The sequence below is a fragment of the Micromys minutus genome (assembly GCF_963924665.1).
Source record: "Micromys minutus genome assembly, chromosome: 17".
NCBI lineage: Eukaryota > Metazoa > Chordata > Mammalia > Rodentia > Muridae > Micromys > Micromys minutus.
Window position 1 is genome coordinate 20,866,114 of NC_137952.1, and position 27,106 is coordinate 20,893,219.

A 27,106-nucleotide genomic window follows, 5' to 3' on the forward strand; every position below is an offset into this window, starting at 1 on the left:
TGTGGGTCTTAGTTATATTAGAAAGTTGAGACCAATATATTTTGAGTTCTCTCTGGTCTACTAAGTCATCTCTTAGAACTGATGACGAAGGGGAAAGGAAAGCCAACTGGTTGCAGAGTTAACACTGCTGGGTACCACATATTCTGTAGACTCTGGGCTGTAAAGCAGATAAATAAAGGCCAATGGCTACTGGACACGGTGTGTGGGGGGGTTAACGAGGCAATCAGATACTGTACCCACTAGACTCTGAGCCTGTAAATCCCACAACCATCTGCGAGGAATCCAAACACGCAGACCACTTTCCCGGGCAGCCCTCCTGAGGCAATGATGTAAGCAGGTGTTGTGGAGACTAGGAGGTTTCGCCACCTCAATGGTTTGCCGGCTGTGCTGAGTGGTCTGAAGAAACGTAAGAAGCTGCTACTGATCCGTCAGCTCTCTGGACAAGTCAAAGTAACCCCTGGCCAGAGTGATTCTGAGCATTTTAATATCATAAAACATCGGCTCTTTCTACCAGGCAAAGTTACTGATCCCACCCTAGCGATTCACCAGCGGTACGGACAGTGGAGTATGTCACTTACACTTCTCCCTTGTAACCTTGGGAAGGAAGGTCAAGGGCAGGGTTCTCTGAGATCTTAATAGCACCCTGCATAGCCGCCAGCAGTCCGTTTCCTCCTTCACCCCTCAGAGCTGGGCCAAAGCACTCGGGCCGTCTGATGAGCAGCTTGACCACCACACTGGCGTTTTCCTCCACGCTTTCGCCTGAGGGAGAGAGAGCCCTGGTGTCCTCCCCTCTGGAAAGGACAACCTGGAAGTTATTTGTAGCTGATGAGCCAGGAGAGTAGTGTTTCATTTGCTTTGCCCCCTATTAATACGATAAGAAAATAGTGACGAAGGAAAGGTGACCTCTGGTAAATGAGGCCAGATCTATTCATTACTGAACTGACCATTATGGAATAGAATTGTGCTCAGTGTATTTTTTTTCTTCTAACCTCTGAGATGATCTTACCATGTTGAGGCCATCAGAGGGCACAGATACCTCTCAATCTCCTGCTAACAAGTTCATTTACAAGTGACTTGCAGACGAAAGAGCTTCATCATACCTTCCTATGTGCCCTATACTTGAATGTTAACACTTGGCCTCCTTCCTTGAATGGCAAGGGGATAACTAAGCTATCAAGCCTCAGGTCCTCTGGGAAAACGATAACATATCTCTTTACTCGACGACTCTCTCGTCCCAGAACAATCTGAATTTATAGGGCTGATTTCACGATATCGGAAGTCATTGATCAAGTTGAAGAATCTGCTGGATAAATGTTTCTGTTAATAGCTCCGAGAAAAGGGAAAGGGCAGAACACTCTATGTTCTCTATGCATTTTTCTTTGGAGGAACTGAGGATGAGCTGGCCAGTGACAAAAGTAAAGGAACGGTTAGGATGGGAGAGCTGCCGAGTCTCAGAACCGTTTAGGTTCCAGAGCAGTGTTACAGCTTGTTTAAGCAACTTATATAACATACCTTCTTTCTTGGGTGAAATCCTAATTTATGTTTGAGAATGTGATCCCTGAGCCAGACTCAAATGAATGTTATTTTAAAATGAATATTACATGAAGCCTAAAAAACAAATGCTTTTTCTTCAAAACCATTAAGTATTTCTTGGTGGTGAACTGTGTAAGAGAGAAAGAGCATTTGGATAGTTATAGAGCTTTCTCTCTTCCTCTTGGTTTTTCTAGACAGGGTTGCTCTGTGTAACAGCCCCGGCTGTTCTGAAGTTGCTTTGTAGACCAGGCTGGCTTCAAACTCACAGAGATCTGTCTGTGTCTTCCCAGTGCTGTGATTAAAGGGTAGCTATGGAGTCATTAAGAACTCTGAAGGTATTTCTGACATTGTCACAGTCTAACACAATAACCATCCAGCTCACAGTTTCCACAGGTATGGACTTCAGGAGTAACTAAGCTAGATAGTGCTGGCTTGGGATGCCCTTGACATTATAGTCTCAGGTTGGTTTCAGCTGCAGTCTTCTGGCGATTTGTCTGTAGCCTGGGAATCAGCTTCTAAGTTCATGATATGGTTGTTGGTGTGATGCCTCGATTGCTTGTTGGAAGGCAGATTCAGGCCTCGGCTTCTTACCATGTTGACCTCTTTGGAGGGGTTCATGGGTGTTCTCATGACATGGCTACTGGCTTCCCACAGATGAAGAGAACAGGGCTCAATCTGCATCCCTTGTAACAGTCTGGCTACATATACTTATAAACATATTTTTAAAAATCCGGGAAGTTTAAATTTTGTTTCATGAAGATGTTTTGTTTGGAATAATTAAGGCTGAGCACATAGCTCAGGGGTAGGGCACTTGGCCAGTTTGCTCCTAGCCCTGGGATTCCTCTCTAGTGCTACAGTTAGGGATAAAAAAATGGGAGCTCTTGTGGGATTGTATGTTATAACTTTTAAATATTTCTAGCCTGTAATTCTTAGCAGGTAAAATACATATATGTCTTTTGAAATAATACAAGTCAAAAATTGAAGGGACAAGCCCAAACTTATTAATAAGGCTGACCCAAAGACTGCATTCAGACGTCTTTAGCTCTTACTGGAAATGCTTGCAGGTTAGCACATTTTCTAATCAGCATGCTGTATTCAGCTCAGCTCATCCCATAGCAATTAGCACCATAGAGTTTGTGGGATACAGAAGTACCATAAACAGAAACTGAGAAATCAGAGTTGGATACTGAGATTACATCTAAGTTAATTTGCCCAATTAGCCCCTTTTAATCCAAATCTCACATCTTCAGAACTTAGCTAACTAGGTTGACTATGAGAACCGACCCAGGAAGCTATTCCCTCATTATTTTAATTCGGACATATGTTGGGGATGCAAATGTACTCTTTGAGAAGAAGAGAACAGAATCCAACCACTGTGGCTGATTAGGCAGGGGACTGAGAAGAAGAATTTGCAAAGGCCCTATGGAGTAGTGGCTACAGAAGAGTGTAAGTCTACTCTGGTGAAGCCGAATGTTGATCTTCAGGGTATTTGTCAAAGGAGAAAGAGCATTTTGAGGTAAACTGCTTTTGCCTAAGGGCATCCCACAATATTTTTGCTGGAATTCCAAAATAAGAAATGAGATTAATAACTGTGTGGATGCCCAAAGTTCCTTTCTTCAAAGGTTCTCAAATCAGCATTGATAATGCCATGACTTTCCTTCTAACAGGTCTGAGCAGTTAGATAGAAATGGAAATGATTCTCTCCATTTTATGTCATTACAAGTGTCAGACTCCAGGGACAATTAATAGAATCTCACTGATCTCATCTTCAGCCCATTACCTCTTCTCACTCTCTGTGTTTCAACTACAGTTCTGTTATTAAGTTTGTTTGCCTACAATGTTTTCTTTCTTCCCATTCTCTTGTCATAAATTCTTGACTTGGGGGACTTTATGGAATTCTTCAGGAGTATCTTAAAACATGAGAGCCCTAGAAATGTGGTCATCTCAAACACCGGACCTGTTCTTGTATCTGCTTTTCTCACTAACCTGCACATTTTATGAGAACAGAGTACTATGTGTGAATTATCTAATCCTGTGTGCTTACAGTTTTGCTAATGTTTGACATATAATAAGCAATCAAAGATAGTTATTGTTTATTTTTTAAGTGTTTAGAATTGAACCCAGGGCCTATGCATGTTAGGCAAGTATTCTACTCTGAGTTACGCCCTCATCGACAAGAGCGTTTTCAAGACAGGGTTTCTTTATACAGCTCTGGCTGTTCTAGAATTAGCTTTGTAGACCTGGCTATCCTTGAACTTGCAGCAATCAGCCTGCCTCTGTGACCCCTGTAACTAAAGTCCCCATTCCTGGAATTCAAAGCATGTACCACTACTGCCCTACTAAGAGTTCTTGAATAAAGAAGTAGATTTCACTCAAAGGAGAAGCTTGAAATGATTTCAGGGAAAATTCCTGCCTGCCACTGTATTATTAGACCATTGTCAGCTTCTGTTTGCAACAACCAAGTTGTAAATATTCTCAGATTTCAACTAGTCCTAGGGGGGAAAAAGACTCCCCTAGGAGTGAGAGAACTCATGGTGTTCATTAAGAGTCTATAGGTACCTTGTTTAGTTAACAAAGTATCACAAGGCAAGGGTGCTAAGATTCAAAACATGCTTCTCAGTAAATGCCACTTTTGAGATCATTCCAGAAGATCTGTCCAAACAAAATCATCACAGACACTGAAGACATTACTTTTCCTCCTGTTCTGAGGAGAAGCTAGGCATCTGTTTATAAACTACTGTGATAAGACAAGCAAGCCAGAGAGGGTTAGTGATTATCTCATTGATTCAAACTATCATAGACCCTAATAACTTCCAGTTACTGACCTAGGAACAATGGACCATCTCTTACCATTCTAGTTGGTAGGATTTACTGGGTACATAATGATATTGTTTACATTTACTCTTCTACAATAGTCCTTTATTGTTGGTAATATTTTTGAGACTTTGTTGGATCTTTTCAATTATATTGTAAATTTCAGAACAAACACCATGTATTATACATTTTTGTTCTCACCACCCCTGAGGGTTTTTAGTCCTGGTCACGAGAAAAGTTAACAAATACTTTCTGACTCCATGAATGTACAGACAGAATGTACAGAATGACTCCCAAGCACCTATACTTTGTATGAGCATTAAAGCTAAGATTCCATTTTGTACTATTAACCCTAGTAGGTGTATGCAGGGTCCAACAGCATCATCTCTTTATAAACCTTTAAGGGGACATGATATAATTATGTGACCACAAAAATTAAGAAATTAAAAGAGATACAGCTGTTCCTTCAAGATGTTATTTAGCACTGTCTTCTTCTCTTCTTACACCGATGTCATCAAATTTTAGCAAATACTATCTTTCTTGGCATAGCCACAAATAGGCATGTCACTACATTGGTAGGTGTGGCAGGTTACAGAACCTTTAGCAATGATTCCAGATACCTTTTTAACACTTCTAATCACAACTGCGCTATTTTCTGCTTTGAGTTGAAAGACACACAACTTCTAGCACACATTTCATTACTTCTTACAGCCATGCACATGGTCTTCACATGTCACATGACAGATATGTGTATTACGGCTGCTGACAGTATCTCAGCCTGGGGCAGCAGCTTCTTCTAAGAACTAGGAAATAACTCTATTTTTCCACAAGAATATCTATAAGTCAACCAAGAGGTGGCTTAAACACAAATCTCACAATAGCTTTCCCTTTTGTGACCTGGTATGAGATCATCTCCTTCTTAGTTCCAACACAAGGAAGTAACTTGTCATGGACAAACAGGCATATCCTGTGTCTGGATACAGAGTTTGCCATTTTCAGAATTTCATTTCAGAAGCTTCATTTCTCGTAGAATGAAACACAACCCAAGACTTGTACACAGGCGATCAAAAGACAGTAAAATGCAGTAGAGAAAAGAATCTGCTTAAGAAATTATTTTATACTGAAATCCTATTTAGGAAAGTAATATCAAATATTAAGCTATTCCACTAAAATAATATTAGAGTTCTTCAATTATATCATTTTGATATCAAAGGGTTTAAAACATTTTTAAAAATATAATTAAACAATATAATTATTCTTCCTTCTTCCCTTCCATTCTTTCCTCTATCCTTATTCCAAGAGACTGTGTCACTCAGAATAGCCTTACACTTGAAATCCCCCTGTCTCAGCCCCCTGGGTACCAGAATTATGCCACATCTAGTTATGCCACAGTTTCTGACAAACCGAAAGGAGAAAAGGTCATTTATTTTGATTATCAGGAAGCTGGCCTCTGGTCTATTCTTACTCATGTTTCCATGTCCTTCTACCGATATAACTTTGAGGCAAAACATTTAATCTCTTTAAGCTTTCAGGGCTTATTTTCAAGATCATTGTCTTAGTCAGGGTTTCTATTCCTGCACAAACATCATGACCAAGAAGCAAGTTGGGGAGTAAGAGGTTTATTCAACTTACATTTTCATATCGCTGCTCATCACCAGAGAAAGTCAGGACTGGAACTCAAGCAGGTCAGAAAGCAGGAGCTGATGCAGAGGCCATGGAGGGATGTCACTTACTGGCTTGCTTCCCATGCCTTGCTCAGCCTGCTTTCTTATAGAACCCAGGTCAACCAGCCCAGGGATGGCACCACCCACAATTGGCTGGGCCCTCCCCCCTTGATCACTAGTTGAGAAAATGCCTTACAGCTGGATCTCATGGAGGCATTTCCTCAACTGAGGCTCCTTTCTCTGTGATAACTCCAGCTGTGCCAAGTTGACACAAAACCAGCCAGTACACGTATGAAGGCATCTGTACCTACAGCTATGGTGCAAATGCATGTATGCTGCCAAATCCATAACTTGATTCCTAATTCTTAGTGTGATAGTGTTTAAGGGTGGGACCTTTGGGAACGATTAGCTTATCAGTGTGGCCTTTACAAGTAGGAGTAGCATTTTTATAACTAAGTTCCTGGAACTCAGCTATGCTATTTATTATTATACTGAGTAAACAGCACTATACTTTAGGGGGAGAAGGGTTGAGAACCAAAGAACATTTTGTAGCCTATAATCTTACATTGGTATAGATATTTATATAGTGATACATACTGAGGTTATATTTTGCACACTGATATAGATCTTGGTATGTTGATACAAAAATGTGAGGTTGTTTTTGTTAAAACATACTATGTATACATTGTTTTCAACATGTATTGAGACATTGTGCCTAGATGATTCTTAATAATGTAAGAATCTTTAAACCTCTTTAAAGCTGCTATCACAAACTGTTTAGGATAATTAAAAAAATGCAAGTTAATAGTCAGACAGTCATGGTCATGTTAGATATTAGACTAATATCTAACACTACCTAAATAGTAAATAATTAAAAATCAAACAAAGTTTGCCTATTCAGATATTCTATGAACAGATAGAAGGTTTTCAAAATCCTCAGACATTTACAGAATATGGTACTTAAAGTTGTTTTTATTATTAAGTGACTTTTTTGGTAATAAGACAGGTCTGGTCCTGGCAGTATCCCCAGTCTACTTCAAAGAAGATACTAAGCATCAGAAAACCTCCATATGGAGTTTGCTCCAAGTGTGGCAAGCTGCCACTTGGCAGAAAACTGCCCTTGCTTCAGCTGTAGACAAAATATCTAAAATGGACAAACATGATACAGAAAAGCTGACTTCTGAGCTCTACCAAGACAGGGTAAGGAGTCCTTTATAATTGAAGCATAACAAATATAGGTCTGTCAAATGTACTGGGCCAGAAGGTTAAAGACAGATGTTCCAACATTTTAGAAAAATTCTGGGAGACTGTTCAGGCATCCAGCTTTGTCTTTTCTTACTATAATTTTGAAATCTGCTTGCCTGCACTTCCTACATACTCATGTAATATTTATTCCTTATTATCTCTGATGGGGTTAAAGGCTGGAGAGTTATAGTCTCACAATTAAACCTAAGTCGTCTAGGATCTAAGAGGATGTTTTTAGGTCTAAGAAAATGTTTTAGGTTAGTAATACAAGTTTTAATAGAAAATGATTTAGGTACAAAACTTTGAACTCACCAAGATAGGGTAGATAATAGAATATACAAAGTTACCAAGTATAGATGAACTGGATTTTGTGAATGTAAATCTTACCTAATAGTTTTCACAAATGTTTCATAAGTTTTCTTAGTGGATGCCATTTATTAGTGTAAGAGGAAGAGCCTTTTATCTAGACAAAAAGGGGGAAATGTTGGGAGCTGGTCTGGTGCTGCTATGTATTCAAATGCTACAAGACCTGGTTGCCCCCAAAGAGCGGATCCTCATTTATACCAAGTGATGTTATGGAAACTTTGCTTCCCAATTTAAAGCTACTGGTTAAATTAAAAATGGCTACAGCCACTGGGGAGACTTCAGGTTAGGCGAGGCTTCAGTTAGCAGACTGGGGGTCGCAGGTGGGGACCACATGGAGAAAGAAGTAGGGCGAAAGAAGAAGAAAAAAGATGGAGAGGAAGAAGGTCTCCATTTTACATGATGGACCAGAAGACTGTGCCTGAGTGAAATGCCCCCCTAAGGTTGAGAGAGTAGAAATAACTGGGAAGACTCCAACTGAAAGTACTTGGGTAGTGAAGCTGGGTTTAGACAGTTTAGCACTAGAAAAAAATAGATTAGGGGTAAGGCCCTAGTAATTGTGCTCAGTTGATTAAATAAATCCATAGGAATCTGCCTTGATTGTTGAGGGGCTAGATGGTTCATATCAACAAATAATAGTTTATTAAAATCCTTTTACACTATACAATCAATATGCTGGTACTATGACCTTGGGCTTCCTACTCTATAATCTTTTAGAAAGAAATATATGTTGTTTATAACCTAATGTCTTAGTTAGGGTTTTACTGGTATGAATAGATACCATGACCACGGCAACTCTTACAAGGACAACATTTAATTGGGGTTCCCTTACAGTTTCAGAGATTCAGTCCATTATCATCAAGGTGGGTACATGGCAGCATCCAGGCAGGCATGGTACAGGAGGAATGGAGAGTTCTACATCTTCATCTGAAGGCTGCTAGCAGAATACTGGCTTCCAGGCAGCTAGGATGAAGGTCTTAAAGACCACACCTACAGTGACACACCAATTCTAACAAGGCCACATCTACTCCAACAGGGTCATACTTTCTAATAATGCCACTCCATAACACGTAGCTAGTCAGTAATATTTAGTTGTAATTGCCTGAATAGACTAGGATACTGTATCACTGGATTATTGTATAATCTAATAGTCAATGTATATAAAAGTATATTGAACAGTTTGGCATGTGGTAAATGTTCAGTAATTACTAGCTTTTATCAGCCTCCCTATTAATACCATCCACACTATTATTAATCACTATCTTTAGCCATGTCTGTCATCACCAACCTTGAAAATTCACAACCTGTAAAGACCTACTATGGCAGTGACAATATTCCAGCCTCACTATTACCACCAGTTAAAAGAACCCTATTCTCATTTGACGACGGAACCTAATCTAAAATCTCTTCTATCTGCTACCATGTATATCATCTTCTACTATCAGAATATTTCCCATAGGCTTGTCATAATGCAATTATAGTCCTCCAAGGTCTATCATGATCATCCTGATAAACAGTATCCATTGTCACTATTCTTGATGTCATCTGCCCTGAACACCTTTATCATTGTTTACCATCTTGACTATTATGTAATGTATTATGAATATCCCATCATCCAAAATCATCAACCATTATTACTCACTATCACTTACCTTAAGCTCTTCAACCGTTCATCACCATCATTTCACATCACCACCCAGCATGACTCTCCTGTACCATCTACCATTATTTACTGTCAACCACTATGAACCCTTCATACTCTCCAAATCCCCTACCTTCATCATTCATTGTCATCGATAAAGAACTCCTTTACCCATAATTCACTAAGACTTACTATGAACAGCTTCATCATCTACATATCATCTATCACCATCCTCCATCATTCATGAACACACCATGAACACTCATATCATACGCCATGCCTTTATATCACCTTACTCTTTCACTAATAATCAGAGGATCTCTTTATTCAACAGATGCCAGGAAAGTAACCACAGTGTTTTGTTTTTGTAAATACCCTTGTATCTTAAGGATTTACATGGTGCCTTGGAGTCTCAAAAAATCTATTATTTATCCAATTTCAAATGCTACAAAGATTGCAGAGATCATGATAAACAATGGTAAATAACACAGCTGTAGACCTTACTATATTTCGTAACTCTGTGATAATCAAGTTTTCTGTGGCTTATTTCAGTCATACCATAAAAACAACTCTGAGATACATGCTATTGTTTTTCCCACCTTATATACTTAAAAGGCCAAGCTTGGAAGGTTTCATTAACTTGTTTAAATTTACATAGAAAGAAAATGATAAAGCTGATTTTGAACTCTAGATAAATCTATATTCTATCCAGAAGGCTTCCATATAAATATGACTGAGACACTCTTTGTCTTATAGGTACTTAAAACTATTACTTGAAAAAAAAATCCCCATATAGCTGTCTTTGTACAATCACCTGAGAAAAATCTAAACTATTACAGTTACAAATGGTCTAAAGATAAATGTCATTTCCACTTGTTCATTGATCTCTTATCCTAATAATCAAATTAGGGACATCTCTGAGTATTGCACACAGTAATGTCAGTATTTTTTTTTTTTTATCTAAAATAAGCTTACTGTGGTTCAGGCGAAGCCATTTTCCTTTTTCTTTTATCCCAATTTTTTTCTCTCTACCTTCAAATCTCTCAGCTAAGAATTTCAGCTTAGTATTTGTTTTTTAACACACTCATATTCATCCATCCATCCATCATCACACCACCACTACCACCAGCACAAGCAATTCTTTCTTTAACATCTTGTTCAAATGTATTGAATCCCATCTATCTCGCCATTATAATTCAATTTAACCGGAGGACAGAATCTGTCAGTAGTACCTGCCATTCTGTCTTCCATTAAAAAGGTTTCCCAGTTCTTTACACAAAGGGCTAATGCTAAACAGTTCAGCCTGGCATTTATGCTCTCCCTATTGTAGCCACTTACCTACCTTTCAAACCTCATCTACTACTGTCATTCACACAGAGCCACCTTCTGGAGCATCAGATTTACTAAGAACAGATGCTTTAGCTTCTAGAGCATGTATATGCTACCTTCTCACTGGCTAACCTCTCCTGCCCCCATTTCTAGAAACTTGACACTTTAGGTTCATCTCTAACACTGCCTCCTTCACTCCTCTCCGGTCATCTCAAAGGGACATGTTTATCTTCTTTACGTTCTTGAATACTCCCTATCTTTATTCCATTTACAGTATTTTTTTAAATAGTGATCTCTGTGTACATATACTCCTTTTAAAACACTCTGAATTACTTTAAAAGTAGAAACTGGTTTTCATTGTCCCAAACAAATATAGTACTTCTAGAAATATCACAAGTATTAGAGCCTATAAGTATGTGCAATCTGCTAGAACTTGTGATACTATGAAAATGTACTGAAGAGGCCAAGTTAAAGATATAAGCAGCATGAAGATAAAAGAGACAGTGTAGAGATGGTGAAGCTGTTGTATTTTATTGTTAATTCCACTTCCCCAAGAAGGACTGCTGAGTCATAGGACTCCAACTGAACCTTCCCATTTTAATTAGTAAAATAAAGAAAACGCCAGTGACTGGGTGGGGCGAGGGAAGTAGAGAGGGCTTCGAGCTCTGAGGAGGTCAGAGGACAGAGGGTGAAGGTTGTTGTGACAACATGGAGTTTCCCAAGGACCAGTTAGACTCAGATAATATTAATTGGCGTTAAATAGCTATGAACATTAAGGATTTTATAGGTCTAGCATCTTATATAAAGGGCAGTTTGTATCTTTGTCTATTTGATGTAATCTTGTTGTGTAGAGAGTTTATGGATTGAGAGTTGAACATATAGGCCTGTATAAAAAGCTATCTGGCTGCAGAGTTGTGTTTGTGTGGGATTTTGGGGTACAGAAATACCCCAGGACAGAGGTGGAGAACAGGTGGTAGTAAATCGCCAAGGGAAGGGAGTTGTGTGGATGAGTTGGGCCCTGGTTGCTTGGACCAGGCTCCAGACCTGCGTGTAGCTCCATATTAGGGTCAGGCCTGAAGAGTGAGACCTCAGGGCTGGTAGAGAGATAAACCAATTAAAAAAATTTTTTTAATATTTACTGCAACAGTACATTTTGGTCCAGAGCTTAGTTCATTATGGTTGTACCTAACCATCAAAAGTAAGTGTTGGAATTCATGTAATCTACATAGGATCATGACCAGTGGACACCTTCAAACGGACAGGTACACTAAAAATTCTTAGTCTTGACTATGAAGGCAGATGAGATGAAAAAATTCAACCTGCTTGCATCCAGTTTTTCTGCCATGCAATCTGTGTAGTTAAAATAATTTAAAATGTTCATTTTCTTTTTACATGTACACACACACATACAAGTGTGTATGTGTGTGTGTATGCCCTTTGAGGCCAAAAGAGAGTGTCAAATCCCCTGGAGCTAGAGTTATAGGTGGCCATGGGCAGTCTGATGGGGACTGACCTCTAGTTCCCTATAAATCCAGTATCACTCTTTATAGATGAGCAATCTCTCCAGTCCTTAATTCTTAACACAATTAGTTATTTATTTTATGTGCATAGATGTTTGGTCTGCATGTGTGTCTCCATACCTCAAGTATGCCTGGTGGCCACAGAGGCCAGAAGAGAAAGTTAGATACCTGAAGACTGGAGCTGCCATGTAGGTGTTAAGAACCAAATCCCAGTTCTCTGGAAGAGTAACCAGTGCCCTTAACCACTGAGAAATCTCCAGTCTCAAACTCTGGATTCTTAATACCTTTCCCCATTTACTTTTATCTCTCCTTTCTTTCTCAATCTTTCATTCTACCCTGATATACTAATCCTGTGCTAATTCTGAACTATGATTACTTGGACAAGAAGTGAAACAGATTATTTGGCAATATACCAAAACTGGCCTTTAGAGAAGAAAGCAGTCTGGAAAGGCTGAGGGGGGGGGAGAAGCTTGGGTCTAGTGGCTACAACAGAGATAGAGCTGTAGTGCAATTATAAGTGAATTGTGGTTGTAACAAAATCTTGGCTCACAATGTACTTTTCAAGAAACTAGTCCACTTGCTTTATACTGTTGGTTCATCATTCTTGTGTGATGAAAGTATTTTGGTAAGATTGGAATTCATTGCAAATACAAGATGACCTGTGCTGAGAGTAATAATATTTAAGGCAGTGGTGGCAATTGCCTCTTGGGATTGAGTTACCTTTAATAGCTATTCATTTATTTTTGAACTTTCCATCCACCTTCTTCATCCATCTTCCCACCCACTTATAGACTAGTCTAAAATCCAGGAGGTGCATGCTTAGTAACTCAGTAAAACGAGACTAGAGGCAGAGAAGTACAGAGAGAAGGCAAGTCCAAGCCCATGCATGCAGTGAGCTTCTTGCTGGATCTGTCACTAGTTTTTCCCCTTGATGCTTATCTGGCCTGTTTTTTCTTGCCAGTTGCCAACCACATTTAGAATCTGTTATATTGAAAGATAGGGGGCAGTAGAGGAGTGTTCTTTTCCTGCACATAGCCACAATTATTCTATCCTGGGTCTGAGAGGTGTGGAGCAAATGGGACTCACTGTTCACGAAGACGGCAAACCTCAGGAAGGACAGGTAACGCTCTCCTTCGATGGGGTTCCAGCCAACATCAGGGTAGCCTTTGGCCAGAAGCATGGGGCAGCTCTGAAGGCCACAACCTGCCAAGTAGGTTACGACCTGCCAAGAACAGTACAAAAGTGAGTGTCCGTGTACACTCAGCAGGATGACAGCTACACTGAAAAAGACAAATAGACACAAAATAAGAAGAGCACAAATTTCAGTCGGGGAAACGTGGATCCCATTGAGAAAGCTCCAGTAAAAAGAATTGAAACTAGGCACTATGGAAAATAGGATAGCTGTTTCTTAAAAAATAATTAAAAAAATAGAATTTTGATATATGGTCTATAAAACTCATCCCTGGCTCTATATACAAAAATTACAGATCACCCTGACAGACAGTTGTACAATCCAAATTCAGAGCGGCATTGTTCCTAACTTGTAAAATATAGAAACAAACTAAGGATCACTCCATGAATATCTGGGTAAGAAAGAAGGGGCTTCTTATAGACTAGGTCCATGTAATGGGTGACCCTTGTAGATTCGTTAAGTGAGTTAAATGAACCATGCAAAGCAAATACTGTGTAGCTTTAACTCACATCACAAGGGCAGTAAAAATCACATATACAGATAGAAAAAAATGGCAGCCGGCAGGGGCTCTAGGGAGGGAGGTCTGGGGAGTTACTGTGACATGGCCAGGGTTTAGTTTGATGAAATGGAAGAAGCTATGGAAGCTAATGTGATGCTGGTCACATAACCTTATAAAAGGCTTCCATGAGTCTGAACTGTATACTTGAAAACAGGAGAGCAAACTGTTTTTTGGTATGGATTAATTTTTCTTTTATTATTAGTTATTTTATTTATTTACATTTCAAATGTTATCTCCCTTCCTGGCCTCCCCTCTGCAAACCCCTTATCCCCTGCTCCCCTGTGCATATATGAGGGTGCTCCCCCATCTACCCCATCTAGCCTCCCTACCCTGGCATTCCCCTACACTGGGGCATTGAGCCCCCACAGGACCATGGGTCTCCCTTCCCGTTGATGCCAGACAATGCTATCCTCTGCCACATATGTGGCTAGAGCCATGGGTCCCTCTGTGTGTACTCTTTGATTGGTGGTTTAGTCCCTGGAAGATCTGGGGAGGGTCTGATTGGTTGATATTGTTGTTCTTAGGAGAATAAAATTTTATCACAACAAAAAATAGAAAAACTCAATGCATTTAAAGCCAAAAGATATGCTAAAATTTCTCTAAGACAACTGTGAGCGCTGAATTTCTAAGAACTGGAAACTTCTTATCTCTAGAATATAGAGAGAACCCAAATATTTGCCTTGGCCAATAATTATAAACTTAAAAACTAGTCTTAAGCACCCCCCATTTTTTTAGAAAAGGGGATAATCCAAGGGTCTAGGTGCAGCACAGAGCATCCACTTTTTTGAGGAAAATAATTGAATAGATTTAGAACCGAAACCTGCAGTCCATATTTCTTTGCAAGTAATCAAAAAGATTATGACTATGAGAATAAATTGTCAGTTTCCAGGGTTCTCCAACTTCAGTAAGAGGAAATTGACAAGTCTGTGGTAGTATATGCCTATAATCTCAGCATGCTGTGGCTAGTCAGAAGGAACGGAAGTTCTTTAGTACCTCTTCATCTGTCCAGACAGAAGCCACATCTACTGGAAAATAATAAAGATCTTTTCCCTGACTTTAGCTTTTCTTTACTAATAATGTATTAGGGTTTAATTAGTCCCAATAGCAATGCTTACTGAATTGACAGATAATTAAAATGTTTTTGCTTATATTTTTGTCCTCTTCTAAAATATTATCACTTAAAATATCTCCCGGGTGTTGCAAAGAACAGAATAAAATAAACGACTCAGAGATATCCTCTGCTGAATTATATCACCCTAAATTTATACCCTGAAACTTTAAGCTCCAATAAATCAGAATGTTATCATTAGAGATAAGAGCTGTGAAGATGCCAAGTAGAAAGGGGGCTTCCAGGGTGGTGTCCTTATCAGAAGGAGAAACAGTTGTACAAAGCTGAAGCAGAGTGCTTATGCAAAAGACAGGCCCTGTAGGACACATCAAAAGGGCAGCCATCTGTAAACCAAGGAAAGAGGCCTCAGAAGAAATTAAGTCTTCTAACACGTGGTCTTGGCTTTCCAGGTTACAGAACTGAGAAAATTGACTTCTGGTGTCTAAGTCACCTTGTCTGGGGCCATTTGTCAGAGGCCCCAGAAGATGACTGTACCCTTACAGCACAAAGTAAACGTGCCCAGTTAGAATTAAGTGGTGTACATGCAGGCATGCACTCTGATTCATGATAGGGTCTTACCCATTCTTAGTTAAATACGCCTGAAACTGTCATAACACAGGACATCAATAAATTATTACTGGGTAATTGACATCTCATCTTAACAGACATGGATCTACAAGCCGACAATTCTCCGCCATGGCTGTGGCAGGAGGGTCTTTGTGAGTGGTAACACTGTCCACCTATCTGTGTGGCACTTTAAATAGATGAAGCATGGTTGCCAAGATGGTTTTATCATAAGATGCCAATCCCCTGCCCCCTGCCTTCTCAATCCAAGTTCTTTAAGCCTCCTTATACTATTGGGTAGGAACAGAAGACAAAATATTTTAAAAATAAACTTTTACATCAGCTTTTAAACTTTTAAACTTTTTCTCAGATATATTTCCTAAGGTCTCCTCATCCCTCTTTGGATGTTCTTCCTGTGGTTTAGTTGATGATGTTTTTCTTCTGTGACTCCCTTAAGTGGTAGTGACCTTTAGGGTTCTTACACATTTCTGTAAGGATCTCACCTACCCAGAGAACTTGGTTCTCCCTCCGTGATCTGTCTGCAGCTCAGAAAACCTTCTTGAGCTGTAAGTACCATATAGCCAGATCTCCAGTTGACATTTACACTTGTGAACCCCAAAACACCTCTGTGCCACACCTTGTACTTACAGTGGTGTCTAACAATTTTACATCATAACAGGACATCATTATTTACAAAGTATATCCTCAAGATCTATGCAATGAATTTACAAACATGCAAAACAAAATGTCCTCATAGTGTAAATTTACAACATGTTGTGTCGGACTGCATTTGCATCCTTCTTTGGCTGCAAGTGACCTGTAAGCTGTGGGTTGGGTTTGTCAGTAAGAGAGTCAATCCAATATTTGGATAATGGTTGCTATTTGTCTTTCCTAGGTCTTCAGGGTCCAAACACTTCTCACATCTGCTGGGTCAATATTAACTGAAGTCAGCACCCAACCATGCTTGGATTACTGAAGGTAATGTTTCTAGCTCGTTAATTTCCTTACTGAAGCCTTCTAGTCACACAACATACAGTGTTGCTCCCTTGCTGGGAGCCTTCGTGTTTTCTATTACTCATGGTTCTCCAGGGAGATACTGCAATATAATTAGAACAAGCAGGGGCTCTTGAGCTAACCTCTGACTTAGTTACCGTGTATCACTGAGGATGTGACATAATCCCCACCCCTCCATTTCCTTCCCATAACTTCTGAACAACAACAACAACAACAATAGTAATTATAACAATAATGATAAAACTTATTCTAAGGGTCACATGAGTGAAGTTCTATTATAACAGGTCCAGTTTCTGGCTACCTGTCTCACCACACTCCTGTGTACTCTTGTGCTTCTGTCACTCTTGGCTTTCTGACTGTCCTAGATATGGGCATCCAGTGATGTTCCATGTACACAAGTGGAATGGGCCTTCACCCCTGAGGAACACAAATGCCCACACCCTCTTGTCCAAGAACCTGGTTACCTTTGCTCATACATGACCATGTATGGCCAAGGTGGTACCATCTTTGCTCATATAGGATCATGTAGTATGACTCCAGTCATGCCAGGCTCTCATATTATACCACATTTTCACCAGTATGAAATAGATCTGCATGCAAACCTAGGCATTGGCATGTTTTTCCTGTGGGGCAGCAATTACGTTAGGAGAAAAAGAACATGTTGTTTCCCCAACAACTAGTTACCTTCTCAAGATCCGGTTCTTCTAAGCCCAGTGCTAATTCATTATTGTCCATCACAGAGGAGGCTGCCACATCCAGTGGGGTGGACCCTCTCATCGATGGGGACGCTAAGGATGGAGGAAAAAGAAAGTGGGTCTGATTTGAGACTACAGTGCACAAACATGGACACAAGAGGGCAGCAAATACACTGAAACCTGGCCCATGTTGCTGTTCTCAGAGGGCTTTGGCTTTAGAAAAAAATCCCTATTAGTTATCCTATTCTCATACTCAATAAGGTTGAGTATACTAATTAACAGGAAACCACTCTATAGAATGGGTTGGGACTACATAGTTTTGAGTACCTCTGGAAAACAAAACTTCTTGGGGGTCTCCATTTGGTGATCACTCAAAAGACTCAGAGGCTCCCTCATTGTCTGGGCTCAAACGACTTGGAAAATAGCTCCTAGACTATAATTATTAAAAAAAAATCTTGAAATGACATTTTTCAAGAAGGGGGAGGAGGAAGCGGAGGAGGAGAAGAATTTAGATAGCCTGAGGTTGCATTTGATAAACAAAACAACAACAACAACAAAAGTAACATTTCAGATTTCAAGGGTATGTGTTTGTGCACTCCACAAATTCACTTGGTTTATATCCAACACGGTTGAGTCAGGCGACAAAGTGAGTTGCTTTTCTCACAGTGATAATGAGCTACTGTTTATCCACAGCCTTTATCATGTTGTTTTTCCATAGCTGTTCTTGGCCAGTCTGCGATGCTGCTAAGGGCAGAATTTGCTGGTGGGCCAGGAATGAATCCTGCAGCAAGCTTGCCAAGAAAGGATTGGATACATGACCTCCGTCTTAAGAGCTCTGCTCACTGATCAGCTGAGCGGGCTGGGAGAGATGTTGCCCTTAGATTACATCCTCAGTTCCAGACAGCATTTTATAAAGCACAGGCCACTGGACCTGGCAGGGGAGACTGACTCAGGCGCCAATGCAGCTGGCTAGCAGCACCCATGCAGACAGGGAAGAGCACGGACTGCTTTCACACATTTGTTTATAGAACAGGCCAGCTCTGGTTTTGCACCTCATGTGGATTCTTTCCCTTTTTCTCCTAGGTAGTCAGGAGGAAGAGTGGACTGACTGCCTGTCCAGAGGTAGAAGATCTAATTCATGCCACACACACCTAGGCCCACACTACTGTTCTCCAGCAGGTAACTTAGATGCTCGAACATGGCCTTCTGATTTTGCCGGCTAATTCGACAGAAATAGCAAAGGAAGCGACAGCAGCTAGCAACCATCTTTGGGAAGGCGATCTGTGGGCAGAAGCAGAAGTATTAGCGAGGTGAATCCGTCACGAGGCCTTCATGAACAGTGGGATGTTAAAAAAGGATCTTGGGTTGAAGTCTCACAAGCTATGAACTGTCTGGAACATGAAGTTTTTCCTTGCACCTCTTCCCCCTAAGACATTTGTGGGAGGAACAGAATGCCCAAGAATGAGGCTTCTGAAAATATTGGAAATTGGCTATAGTTCTCCAAGATCTTCCCTTCAAAGGAAAGCATCATCAGCTATAACCTGTTTCCTTCTATGTCCCGTGAAAGTGTATGATCCCGCCCCACTCTGCCATTGTCTGCAGCTGAACTGAGCAGGACTCTGAAACAGAGTAGGGGATCATAGAAATTAAGATCCATTAGTCCCCTAAAGCTGGAGTCCTCTGGGTCATGTCCCCACCCCCGGCAGTTAAGAACATCTGAAAGGCAACATGCCTTGTTTCTGTGAACATGTCGCCAAGTGTGTGCCCTCAACCACTGCCCTTCTATAGGTGCCTAAGGCACTTGATGCACACAGGTTAGCATAGAGATGCTATCCTTCATCCCTTGATTTGCTTGCCTTCCCTGACTAACAATGTGATTGACATCTCTTTGGCAAGCGATAGATTAGTCTGGACCTTACAAAGCTCAATTAACAGTATCAGAATCCTAGAAAGACCTTAATTTTACGTCCTTTAGACTCATGGGGGGTGCTCTAAGGGACAGTTCTGAAACCTACAGTCATTGAAGTATCCAGATGTCTTATTAAGGAAGATCTGTGGAGAGATTTAACTTTCTGAGAGAAAGTTAGATAGATAGATAGATAGATAGATAGATAGATAGATAGATAGCTTCTGTTTTTTCTTTATATTTCTGCCCGACAGTATTAGAAGTCTGCATTGAAAGTCACTTGTCCCTCTTAGCTTTACTTGCCAACCCGACTTAGCCTAATCATCTGTGAGGAAAACTTCAGTTGAAGAACTGTTTAGATCCAATTGGTCTACTAGCATGTTTATGGAGGGTTGCCTTCATTATTAATTGATGAAGAATGGCCTTGGCTGTATAAGAAAGTTAGCTCAGCATGAAACATCAAGGGAGTGAGAAAGAAAGCCTGTATAGTTTGTGCCTCTAGAATTCTGAACTGACTTCTCTTAGTGATTAATCATGACCTGGGAGTATAAACCAATCAACCCCTTCCTCCTCTAAGTTGTTTTTGGTCAGTGTTTTTACTACAACAACAGAATGAAATGAGACACCATTAATTCCTGCTTCAGTAGCATCCTAGAATCTGCAACATTTGAAATGATACTCCATATATTTCCCTTAGAAGTCATGCAGTCTAGGTCAGTTAATAGATACAATACATCCTGCACTACTGCAAGGACTGAGCTTCTGGCCCCTACCACCCACATAAAAGCAACATGGGAATAGTGGGCCATCTGTAGTCCCATTATTCAGAGGCAGGGACATGGGATCCCCAGAACAATCTGTTTAGGAAGACTATATGAGTTTGTTATATATGGGTTCAGTGAAAGACCACCTGTCTCTGTAAATACAGTGGAGAGCAATCTAGGAACATAATTCATATCAACTTCAGGTCTCTGTATTTGTGTGTATACTTGTGGGTACACTTACACAAGTGTATTAATATACGTGTAGGCATGCTTCCTTATATGTATGTATACTACACATCTAAACACATACAAAAACAACAAGAAGCCATTCAGTTTAAGTAAGATCTTAGAAAGCTGGTATGAATGTCAGTGGTACCCTATGTTAGCAGCAATGCTGTGCATTTTGGGCCCTTTTGGCACTGTAAAAATCTTTGTCTATTCCAAGGGAGAAAAGAGACAATACATAGCAGAGTAAATGAACTTATGTACTCCCTCTCCAAGAGTCAATTTCTGGCTAAGTAGAGCATCACCTGTGACTTCTCTGTACCCAACACATTCACCATCACTTCCATCACTGTCTCATGCATGCCGAGGACTCTCATGAGGTTGGGGTGCTGGTAAAACACCTTGTTGTTCATTATGTCCCTAAGAAAACAATGGAGAGAGAGAGAGAGAGAGAGAGAGAGAGAGAGAGAGAGAGAGAAAGAGAGAGAGAGAGAGAGAGAGAGAGAGAGAGAGAGAGAGAGAGAGAGAGAGAGAGAGAGAGAGAGAGATTAGCATTTGCTACTTTTCTGCTATGAAAATTGAGGAACAAGACAGAAACAGGATGTGGATGAAGTAACACTCAAGTGAGAAGCGGAAAAATAAGAAAGGTCCGAGGTCATGGAACACAGAGGAAAGTGCTGCTGTTTAAAATGATATTTAAACAATTCTCCCTCCATTCTTTCTTTTGCTTATGATAAATTCTAAGACCGCCAAAATCACTGGCTTTCTCTTTCTCCGTGTACTCGGAACTTCTTCTCTCTTTACACTCGGTTTCTTAATGATAGGTCTGCAGATCATTCTTAAAGGCATTTTGTAGGAAGTTTGTGGATAGCAGACTTCAAAGGGCAATGGCATGAACATGTAACAACCACCATACCTTTAAGCTACTTAATACAAATTCATACAATGAAGCTAAAGTAAAACCCTAGAGAGGGAACATTTGCCTGGAACTAGGCTAGAGGGGGAGAGGCCATTTCTGTAGCCCATGGCCTTCCTATGTCTATTCCCTCTTAATTTCTATTAGAATTTTCCTTTCTTGCAAATTAATTTAGGGAATGCGTACACATATCCTTTCTCTCTTGAGAATCATCCAAACCTGGTCCTTAGCGATGCTTCTGTAGTTTGTCAGCTCAGGGATGATGAGAGAGCTGTTGCTTTTGATTTTAATCACATAACACGGTGGGTTGGCCAGGCAACCTTTCTGGCACATGCGTTTTCCTGTATGCTCTGTAATAAAAGGGAATCCTCCTGGCCCCTAAGTTGCCATGATTGTCAACATGGTTTGTGAGGCACACCCATAGGTTACTGTTGTAAGTGAAGGCATTTCATAGAGCTAACAAAATCACTCTGCAGTTTGGAACTAGAAAAAAGGGGTCAGCTGGGACTATCTCAGAAGTCAAAGGCAGCAAAGCTCAAATTATTTGTCTCTCAGGTTAAATATATTGCCATCTCCTTCAGGGTTGCTTTCATGACCCAACTTAGGCTATTTTCATAACGGTTGCTAAGAATTCTCTTCATTTATGTTGGCAATATTCATTCAGCTTGAACAATAGGCAGTCTGGTATCTTAGGTTACAGAGGTAGTTCATGTGACAAGATGTACCACCACAAGGAAGAAGAGAGAATTTTATCAGGAGAGCTGCACTTGCTCAGAGAGCCTACCCTAGCCCGTTGATCATGAGGAGCTCCTCTTCTCTACCCATCCTGACACTAAGCAGGGAGCGAATCTGGCCCAGGGCAGCCAGCAGGTTGATGGTGTCATCCACAGAGGCCTGACTGATGGTGTAGGTCTTCCGCAGAGCCTGCAGCAACTCTCCAATGCTGTCATACTGTCTCCGGAGGAGGTTAAACATCATCCTCACCAGCTCTGCATCCTGGATTTGGTTCTCCTGGGCCCAGCGGATCATTGTCTGTGAGACTAGTTCCTTCAGTGTGGCTGGAAGGAGAATAGGAGAAACCACTAACCATCAATGCCCAGTGTCCAGAAAGTTAGGAAGTGTAGACACTCTTTTCCAACTAACAGAAATACCAACAGCTGGTTCAGGTTAATTGTTTTCTTATTTTAAGGTTGAGTCATGTAGGTATACAAGTAGATAATATTATCAAGACATAAACACGCCACCTATACCATAGTAAAATATCTCAGTTATACTAAAAAATGCTATTCTCATTTGAATAATGTTTAGATTCATACTAAAAATCAAATAATGAGCAAGACTCAGTCCTTGCCTTCAGAGAGCTCATAAGCCAGTTCTTTACATTTTTATTTTGTGATAAAATTTTATTGTTATTTTATAACAGAAGGCAATAAATGCTACAATGGAGTCATTTGCAAGTACAGTGAGACAGAGAACAGAGTGACTGTCCTGCATAGTGTGAGCGCAAAACCCTGTCCTGTGCTCCTTTAGAGCAAAGCAAATGACATCCTGATGTTTATCATCATAGCTACTGTCTCTAAGTGTATCAGAGGCATCCTTTAGTAGAGACTAACTAGAGCTAATGAGTCAAGAATAAAAGATAATTTAGACGCTGTGGGCATTCCATATATTTGGAGAAGAATGGAATTGGGCTGAGAGGACATTCTCAGGTTTGAAGGCTGGACAGCTGACATGGAAATAGCTTCTCGGTACTGACTCCACTGCAGGAATGGGCTGGTGCTGTGGCATGAATTACCTTCATAGGCACAGAGGGTGAAACTACTATGACATTGGATTCAGGATTTATTGGAGTTCGTATCCAGTTCCACAAGTACAGGGGAAATCGGCCAAAGTGAGACCAGCTAAGGGCCTAGAAGTGGACAGACCACACATCCCTGATGACTGCTGTTTGGCTTTGTTTTGGAAATATATTAAGAGGCAAGAGGCTGATCTGAGAGGTGAAAGATGAGCATGTTGAAACAGCTGGTTAGGGGATTCTCACCCCGCCATTACATAAGCAATTCCAGAAGGTTCCACAACACGGGGGAGAGAAACACTGCTTGAAAACCAAAATCACGTTCAAATTTCACACTGCCACCGCAGTTCTGGGAGGTCTGGATGGTATCAGATCCTTCATTCAGGCCAGATGATAAAACTCAAGGTAAGGTAACAATGGAGGTTATTGAATCTACCAGAGAAAGGATTAGGGTTGCAGATGGTTGCTTTCTGTAGTCTATGTGGTTTCCAATAGTTAACTTTTCTACTCCACATCACTATACATAGCAGATGTCTGCTCCACATACACTGTTGGCTCTACCATAGGCTATAAAAATAGAACTTAGTCACCAAAGCTCTAAATGATCTAGATGTAAAGGACTAATTTAGCTTACTGCTGTGCCTATCAGCCCTGTGGGTGTTTCAGGTTCAGGCAGGAGACACACACTGAAACAACTCAAAAAAAAAATTACACAGACTAGAGAGAAGATATAGAGAAAAACAGTTAAAATATCTTGTAAAGATCTTGCTGACCCTACATCTAAGAATCAGGGAACACCACAGAGGAGGTGTGGAAAGATTGTAAGAGCCAGAAGTTCAGGATGCCTGCTGTTAAATAGTGTCCTCTAGGCACAACTGGGGAAATATAACCATGACATCTCAATGATATGGTTGCCTGTATGAGACCAGCATAAGCATGATACCAGGTGGTATGCCGGTGCGGACAAGGGAAATCCCACACTTTCCCTCCCTAGATGAAAAGCTGTAGGTGGTCAGTACCTGTAGAGAGAAACCCTAAGTGGTCATTTACATGTACATATGTGCAACATATACATATAAGCAACAATAAATGGACTTAGTAGGGTATGTGTGTGTGTAAAGTAATAATAGTTAGAGACCATGAATTTTGGAGAGAAGGGCTAGGAAGAGTTTGAGGAGGGAGAGAGTGTGTGATGTAGATAAGTATTCATGTATGAAGTTATCAAACACTTAGAAAGGTCTTGTTTAGTAGGGACTTATGACTAGTACCTATTGACATCTGCACCTTCTGTGGGGGGCAAGTTGTTAATGGGCTGTCTTGGGTTTTTCCCAACAATTTCCCTGTTAAATCATTGGCAACAGAACTCCCATATGGCTCTCCTCTTCCCAACAACACAGACTACTACCAAGGCTGTTATTTCCTCTCTATAATCCAATGGAGAGACCCAATTGCTGAAGACACAACGTATTTATGTAATCAAAAATGGACAAATCAAGCTGGAGCCTAAGTAGAGTTTTCCTCCTGACTAGCATTCATGGCACTGGTAGGTGTTTTGCACACTGCCAGAGGAGAAAAGTAACCATAAATATTACTCAGATATAAACCCTGAGACTTGTCTGCAAGATATCCTGGGGGCAATAGTGGCATAAATGTTATATGAGTAGTCAGCAATTTCCTTAAAATTGGATTTTAAGAAATCCACTCTATGGGATAAAACTCATACCATATACTGCTGAAGTGTCCAAGAACCTGAGACCAGATAGGTCATGAGCCTAGGGGAAAACCTTTACTCTCATTCTGCTAAAGAAACATAGCAATGAAGTGACTCCTAACGACACTTTGCTATACCCATAGGTCAGAGCCTTGCTTAGCCCTCACAGGAGAACTTCTTGCAACTGTGGGTAATTAACAGAGAGAAAATGGAGTGTGAGAAACTTTGAAACACTCAGCCTTAAATAGAATGTTTTTGTTTGTTTTGTTTTTATCAACTCCTTCCACTCAAGGCTTAGGAATCTATGTGGAGGAGAAGGCAGAAAGGTTATAAGACCCAGAGATTATAGGCGACTCAACAAAAATAAAATCTTTCAGGCTGAAGCACAGAAACTCCCAGAGATATAATAACACTTATAAGACCTACACAGGTTCAAATCAGATAAGACCCCAGCACTGCAAAAGGAAGTAGACACAAGGTCCTACCCATAAACAGAAAAACTTTTTGCAATTAATACCTGCTGGAAAAGGAAAAACTAGTTTTCTCCAATGAAGTGCCACTTGAAATATCAACCACACTCCAGGACAGGCCCAGTTCTCAGAGTAGTTGGTCAGCATAAAATGGACTTCATCCTTTTTGTATGTGTGGTTTTTGTTGTTGTGGGTTTTTTTTCTTTTGTCTTACTGATTTTCTTTCTTTCAGTTGTTTATCTGTTTTGGTTTTCAGTTTTTGCCTTTTTGTTGTTTTCAGGATAGGAAGTGAATGAGGCTGGGTAGGAAGGGAGATGAGGAGGATCCAGAAAGAGTTAAGGGAAAGGAAATAATATGATAAAAAATATACTGTATATTTTTTAGAAATTAAAATAAAAAAGAAACAGTTTTTTCCCCAAATACAGCTGTTCCTATTTCTTCTAGTTAAGATAGTAAGAACGAAAGGAATATACAAAAATACAAAAATACAAAAACTCTTGCATCTGATATAAGTTTTTTGTAAGTGTCCTACCTCTCTCCAGCCAGCATTATCTCTCTTTTTTAATTAAACAACCTTATTTTAAAAAACAGAGATAAATGTACAATTTTTCAAAGCATTTTTGCATAAAACTATATGAATATATTTTTGTCAGTACTTGATGTTTTTTAAAGGTTTGATAACATGCATTGAAATCTTACTGGTTACCATAAGCATAAAGTGCATGTAAAACAAAATGTAACATGAAAATAGTCAAAGTTTTCTTGGTGTGTAAAGATTAAACATAATGATTTTTAAATACCAAGAATTGCCACAAGGCTACATTCTTAGCTCTTGAGTTATTAATGATTCAAGGTCTACGTGTCCCCAACTCTGAGAGGGTGCTATACACTTATTTTGTTTTCTAAGAAAAACTGAGGCCTCCACTTTCTGGCCTTTCTTCTTTTTGAGCTTCACATGGTCTGTGAGTTGTTTCTTGGGTATTCAGAGCTTTCTGGAGCTGGCTGATACAAGTTTTATAGTCCTGTAAATATTACTTCCTTTAAAACACACACTATGGTGTGAATGCACTTAGTTCTCACTGTAAGATCCTCCACTGAAATAATGCACAGCATTAAAGTCCTTGGTATACAGAAGAAGCAACGATCAAGAAGACTTACTCATCAGCTCAAAGTTACTTCTTCTGCGATAGAACGTTTGAAACCAAATAAATAGTAGAATTCTCTCAACCTAGTGTTATGTCTTTGGGTTGTTGGTCAGGGAGTCCAGGAGACTCCCTAAGATACATAGGCTAGTGCAGTTGCCCCTGGTTACCGCTCAGAACTTGAAGGCAGACCCTATTGATGAAGATACCTATTGGACATGAAAATTGGAGAAATGAAGTTGAACTGACCTGGAAGCCTCTTCCCTGAAGACTGGTTCTTTTAGTTCTAGAAAGTGCTATGCATGCTTGTCCAGGGAGAAAAACAATCAATAATCTTACTCAGCGGTAAAGCCTGATCCACAACAATGGCCACCATGACAAGATATTCCACAGGGTGTAATGATGACACTTAGATTTTAGGGTTAGCCCACAGCCATATAATTGGACTTAAAACCCAGTCAAAAGAAAGTAATTCATGCCTGATAGTATAAACAAGGCCGATTTTTCATGCTAGTGAGGTCATGGACCCTAGAGAAAAACCTACTACTGCCACTTTCCTAAACAGTATAATTTCCAAATACATTCTAAATACTCATCCTTATTTTTACAGAGAAATGTTGCTCTTACCCTTTATTAAAAGAAGATGAGGACTTCTAGCATAAGAAGACTATCACAGAAGTCCACCACTGGTCAAAATGCATAGAACACTGACTGCGGGGTGCCCAGCCCTAACTGATATAGCTACAAAACAAACGCTATACCTAAAGCCTAGAAAACAGAACAGAAGGGGGCAGAAAGACTGTAAGAGCCAAAGGACAATGCTATCTGCTGAAAATACCATCATTCCTATATTACAGGAAAGCGGTACCTATGAACTCTTAGCAATGCGGTTGCCTAAACTGAATGATGACAATACCAGTTGACAAACTCACATG

General features: G+C 40.2%; 1 protein-coding gene across 2 annotated transcripts in view; it reads right to left on the bottom strand.

Annotated features, from left to right (window-relative positions):
* Positions 1–27,106, bottom strand: part of RYR3 (ryanodine receptor 3) — a 523,847-nt gene that overhangs the window by 125,437 nt on the left and 371,304 nt on the right. For both annotated transcript variants that reach the window (XM_080931244.1, XM_080931245.1), the window contains exons 39-44: positions 21,838–22,111; positions 20,443–20,557; positions 18,394–18,523; positions 17,232–17,335; positions 13,197–13,332; positions 579–759 (exon numbers count right to left, since the gene is read on the bottom strand). In XM_080931244.1, coding sequence (XP_080787370.1) covers positions 579–759; positions 13,197–13,332; positions 17,232–17,335; positions 18,394–18,523; positions 20,443–20,557; positions 21,838–22,111 — 940 coding nt within the window. The remainder of the gene's footprint in view (positions 1–578; positions 760–13,196; positions 13,333–17,231; positions 17,336–18,393; positions 18,524–20,442; positions 20,558–21,837; positions 22,112–27,106) is intronic.